Below are 5000 nucleotides of genomic sequence, written 5' to 3' on the forward strand. Positions count from 1 at the left end.
TGATTTGTTTTTAATATGATCTGCACATTTCACAGAGACACAAATATGATCAAAGCAAATCTTCCCACACATGTACAGCATCACCTGCTGCCAAAACAACAATCTCTGAGCAAACCCCGAGAGACATCACTGAACAAATCCAATGACAACATCTACACACACACACACACACACACANACAGTCCATAGGCGTAATGTTTTTATACTGTACAAACTGTATATTCTATCCCCTATCCCTAACCCTATCCCTAAACCTAAAGATCATAGAACACTTTTTGCATTTTTAGATTTGTAAAAAATATTGTTCTGTACAATTTATTAGCTTTTTTGCCCCTGGGGACCTCAATTTTGGTCCCCACGGTGACACGAGTCCCCATGTGTTGGTGTGTATTCAGGTTTAGGTCCCCACTGGGATATACAAACATGAACGCACACACACACACACACACACACACACACGTCTGGTTTATTATCTCCGTGGGGACAGTCCATAGGCGTAATGTTTTTATACTGTACAAACTGTATATTCTATCCCCTATCCCTAAACCCTATCCCTAAACCTAAAGATCATAGAACACTTTTTGCATTTAATTTTTTTTTTTAAATATTGTTCTGTACAATTTATTAGCTTTTGTGCCCATGAGGACCTCAATTTTGGTCCCCACAGTGACACGAGTCCCCATGAGTTGGTGTGCGTTCAGGTTTAGGTCCCCACCGGGATATACAAACATGAACACACACACACACTTAAAAACATTCCATTACAATAAAGGGGGGAAAAAAGAAGCTTGTCATCTTCTGAGCGTCCAAAGAGAAACAACTGAGGAGGTGTTAGAAAACCAGCCTCGCCGCCTACATAGACTGCATTTTAAGACATTACAGGAGCTTACGGCACTAAGTCTGTTCCAGAAGCAGACGGCTTCATTGTTCTCATTTTAGCCAAATTCTAAAGCAGCATCCCATGCTTCCTTTGAAGGGAAATCAATCCCATAATGCAATGCAGCAAGCTCAGTGCAGAAAAAACATCCAAGACGCCAGACAGGGTCAAGAGAAATGCATTGAATTGTATAATCAATTTATTCCTAAAAAGCATTAAAAATGTGTTGAATCTAGATTCATTTACTTGACAATGATCTACGCTGCATATTTTTATGCTCATTTGTGCATCGTGTTGTTGTTAACTCGTGCATTATTATCATTATTATCTCGTAGCCTAAGAAGACAGCTGCCTATGTATGTAGACTGATTAGTGGACTACTAATACGGGCAACTTACCCAGCCATCCCGCTCTTGAGTTGGGCACACACATGTCCGTCTCAGCGCTGGGCAGAACGAAACCCACCACGAACACTTCCACACCTTCAGACATGAGCGCCAACCCCAGCACGAAGAAGAGCTGCCACTGAAAGCGTCCGTGTCCACATTCCTGAATGATCAGTTCATACTGCTGAGCCAGCTCTTCCTCGTCTGCCTCTCGCTCTTTCTCCAGCTCTCTCCTGTCCTTCATGCCATCCGCCACCGGCTGGCCGACCGCCATCTGGACACGCCCATCTGAAGCCCCGCCCCCTGCGGGCACTCCCTGATATTCTCCCTCGTATATTTCATCCTCATCTTCATGGCCTTCGGTGGCGTCGCTGGACCCCTCGTCGTCGTCACGTCGCTCCTGACCGTCCTGGTAATTATAACAATCTTCATCTCCGCCCTCGTCTTCGTCGTTTTCGAAGCGACTGTAGGTGCGGCCCGCGTACTCGTCTGAGGCGCGGTCGGCCACTTTGTTAACTTTTTTGACAGCGTGACGCTTGGCCTCTTTGGCGATGTCACGGGCACCTTTGGCCAAAGACGTCCGGTCTCTGTACGGGTCCTCCATCTTTTCCAGCTGATGCTGATGATGCTTGAGAAAGGTTTGCGTCTGAATATTTCTGCTGGAGTCGATCGAGAGGAACCGAAGATCCAGATAAAGATTCTGTGACGCTTCCCCGCAGCCGCTTCTGATGGAGGAGCGATGATGTCAGACCAGCAGTTTCATTCACTCTGAGGAAAGAAAACACGCTGATCCTTTAATTCTCTGCAACAGGTCCTTTAAAGTGAATATAATTATTATATACCAAATAAAAAAGTGTCAAAGTACTTTTATGCATTTCTAAGAAATACACTTACACATATACTGTACATACAGTATCGCTGCTGTCCTTCTCAAACCTTGTATCACCATATCTGGTGATTTTTATTTTTTGCCATAGATTATTATTATTAGTCACCCTTTATGTTTGTCGATGGGTTTGGCAAATATCTAACCAATAAAAAGTATTCAAAAGTGCTCATCAACTAGTATGCAATCATTGTAAAAGTTCAGTGTTTGGACGAATTGACAGCGACGACATACACTTTTATAAAAACATTAGTTGTAAACCACAGTTGTGTACTCAAAGTCGTCTACTATAACACTTAAAAGTGCACTTTTATAAACTAAAAAGTGGACCAAGTTAATCAAAATGAGTACTGAAATATTACACTAGTACTTACCACACTTTAGAAAAAGCCCAATCTGTCCTTAACTCAACCTGGTGTTGTCGCTTTTATTTATTTCACACAAATTCAACACAAAATGACTCATAATCTGTTAAAATGATTAAACACATTCCTGTTGAGAGAAATTACTTTGCTTTTATACTTGTTTATTATACGTATGCTTGTTTTTGAAGTGATTTGTTCCGCTGGTTAAATCCACATCAGATGATGAGAGGATGGTCAGAACTTCCTCTGCCCGCTCTGCCAGTCTGATTCATGTCACTTTCACTTTTCTATTACAACAGCCAAAGCCAAAAATCCTCATCTCATTTACACCTCAAACAGAGTGAAATTTACATTCAAACTGATTCCATTCGAATACTTTAGATTGCTGAATCAAACAGAAAAACATTTCTATAGACAGCAATAATTCATTACCCACAATCCAAAACTAACACACAAAGACAAACTAAACTAAACCTGTTTATTAGCAAATGCAACATAATCTAACTCTGGTGTAGGTGACATGAACATTTCAAATGAATGATATACAACCACTTCTATTCAATTCAATTATATTGCTATCACTTTATCTACAGTCCACTCTTTAAAAAAAGGTTCTTTGAAAGAACCTTTAACATCTGACTTCTTTCTTTACATTCACAGAATAAATCAGCTGCAATGCAGAACTGTTTGTTCTCACACATCACATCTGTATCTCCACAGCTTTCAGAACAACAGCTCAGAGAGAGAAAACCAGACGAATATTCAATCTATATATCTATAAGGTCAATGTCAGAACACTGTCTGTCAGATTTGAAATACATAATCATGTTGGTTTCTGACATCAAATCCATCACATTTTACCCTCAGGAGACTCTCTCTGTTAAAAGTCAAATGTTTTATTCTAAGATAAAAGATACTCGGATGGCGTAACTTTCAAATAAAGGTTCCACCGAGACCCAAAAACTGTTTTAGAGGTCAGTGTATTACATATACAAAAACACGCTTTTACTTAAAGATGTTTTTTCGAAGAAATGTTAAGTCGTTTGGTAATGGTTCTTGATATACACTCTTAAAAATTAAGGTGCTTCACGATGCCATAGAAGAACCTTTTTTGTCTAAACGGTTCCATGAAGAACCTTTAACATCGGAAGAACCTTTCTGCCTTACGAAACGTTCTTTGTGTTGAAAAAAGGTTCTTCAGATTATAAAAATGTATGAAAGAGATGGTTCTTTGTGGAACCAAAAAAGGTTCTTCTATGGCATCGCTGTGAACAACATTATTATTATAACTGGAAGAGTGAATGGGTTCAGTGCTGAAAAGTGTGTTTTGTGGATCTTAGAAACTAATTGTGTTAAATGAAAAGAGACGCACGTCACACTCTCACTATCTGACTGTTTCTAGTTTCTCCTTCACCTCTCCAGAAGACGCGAATTATCTTCAGATCTTTCTGAGTAATGGAGGAGCGTTTCATGTTTTAAAGATCTGGCTTCGGCTGACATAACTGATTCAACCTCCTCCTTCTGTCTGTTTAAACAATATGCTGAGCGTCATTCTTACTCATTTATCTGCCATTTATAATTCACACTGAACACCCTGAGCCAAACAGACAAGAGAAGTGAGAATACGTCTGAGCATAACACAAATCCTCTAAATACATGTATAAAACGGTCAGTGCTGGGCCTTGATTGTCATTGGCTGAGCCGAGTTCTAAGCCTTTATAACATACCCCAATTTATAACGGCTGACCGCATTACATAGCCTACATATAATTTTAATTACTTTATTTTATAAAACCTTGCTACGCATATGGAATAACCGTTTTATAAAAGCATGCCTAATTATTACACGGCTCGTTGGAATGCTTGATTCTGATTGGCCAGTCGCGACATTTGCAGGTTCTTTATTCCCAGATAACAAAAAAAGTAATTAATTACTAGTTACTAATTACATATTCGATAATGTAATTAGATTACTGTACAAATGACTCTCTTCAAAAAGTATTTAATTACTTATTACTAGTTACTTTCTATATCCTACATCAACCTTGATGAGTTAAGTGATTCAAGTATAGACATGAAACGGCTCTTTTAATTCATTCAAATAAATAATATTAAACTACATAAAGTATTATTATTAATTACAAATGTGAGAATTATACATTAAAGCACGGATTTTAAAGTTAGACTTTGAATTTTGATGTCAATTCCTCTTCTGCACACACACATATTACACAAAGTATTTAGTTTAATAACATCAGAAGTAACTGTGATTAAATTACAGAAAAAATAAGAGTAATCCCTTACTTTACTTTTTCAAGGGGAAAGTAATAAAATGACAGTAACTAATTACTAAGTAACTAGTTACACCCAACACAGTGTACAAGCAGCCGGGTGTTATAGCGAAATCAGCCCCTTCAGTGACCTCCGCTTCGCGTCGAGTCCTGATCACACTGCCTTGGGTTATTTCTGCCATAACAACCGGCTGC

At 38.9% G+C, this 5000-nt stretch overlaps 1 protein-coding gene across 1 annotated transcript in view; it reads right to left on the reverse strand.

The window, feature by feature from the left end:
- Window positions 1–5000, reverse strand: part of LOC130570232 (synaptic vesicle glycoprotein 2C-like) — a 28740-nt gene that overhangs the window by 20347 nt on the left and 3393 nt on the right. Inside the window, exon 2 of the mRNA XM_057360440.1 lies at window positions 1276–2031. Within this exon, the coding sequence (XP_057216423.1) occupies window positions 1276–1867 (592 nt within the window). The 5' untranslated portion in view covers window positions 1868–2031. The remainder of the gene's footprint in view (window positions 1–1275; window positions 2032–5000) is intronic.

Source organism: Triplophysa rosa, linkage group LG19 (genome assembly GCF_024868665.1).
Source record: "Triplophysa rosa linkage group LG19, Trosa_1v2, whole genome shotgun sequence".
Lineage (NCBI taxonomy): Eukaryota > Metazoa > Chordata > Actinopteri > Cypriniformes > Nemacheilidae > Triplophysa > Triplophysa rosa.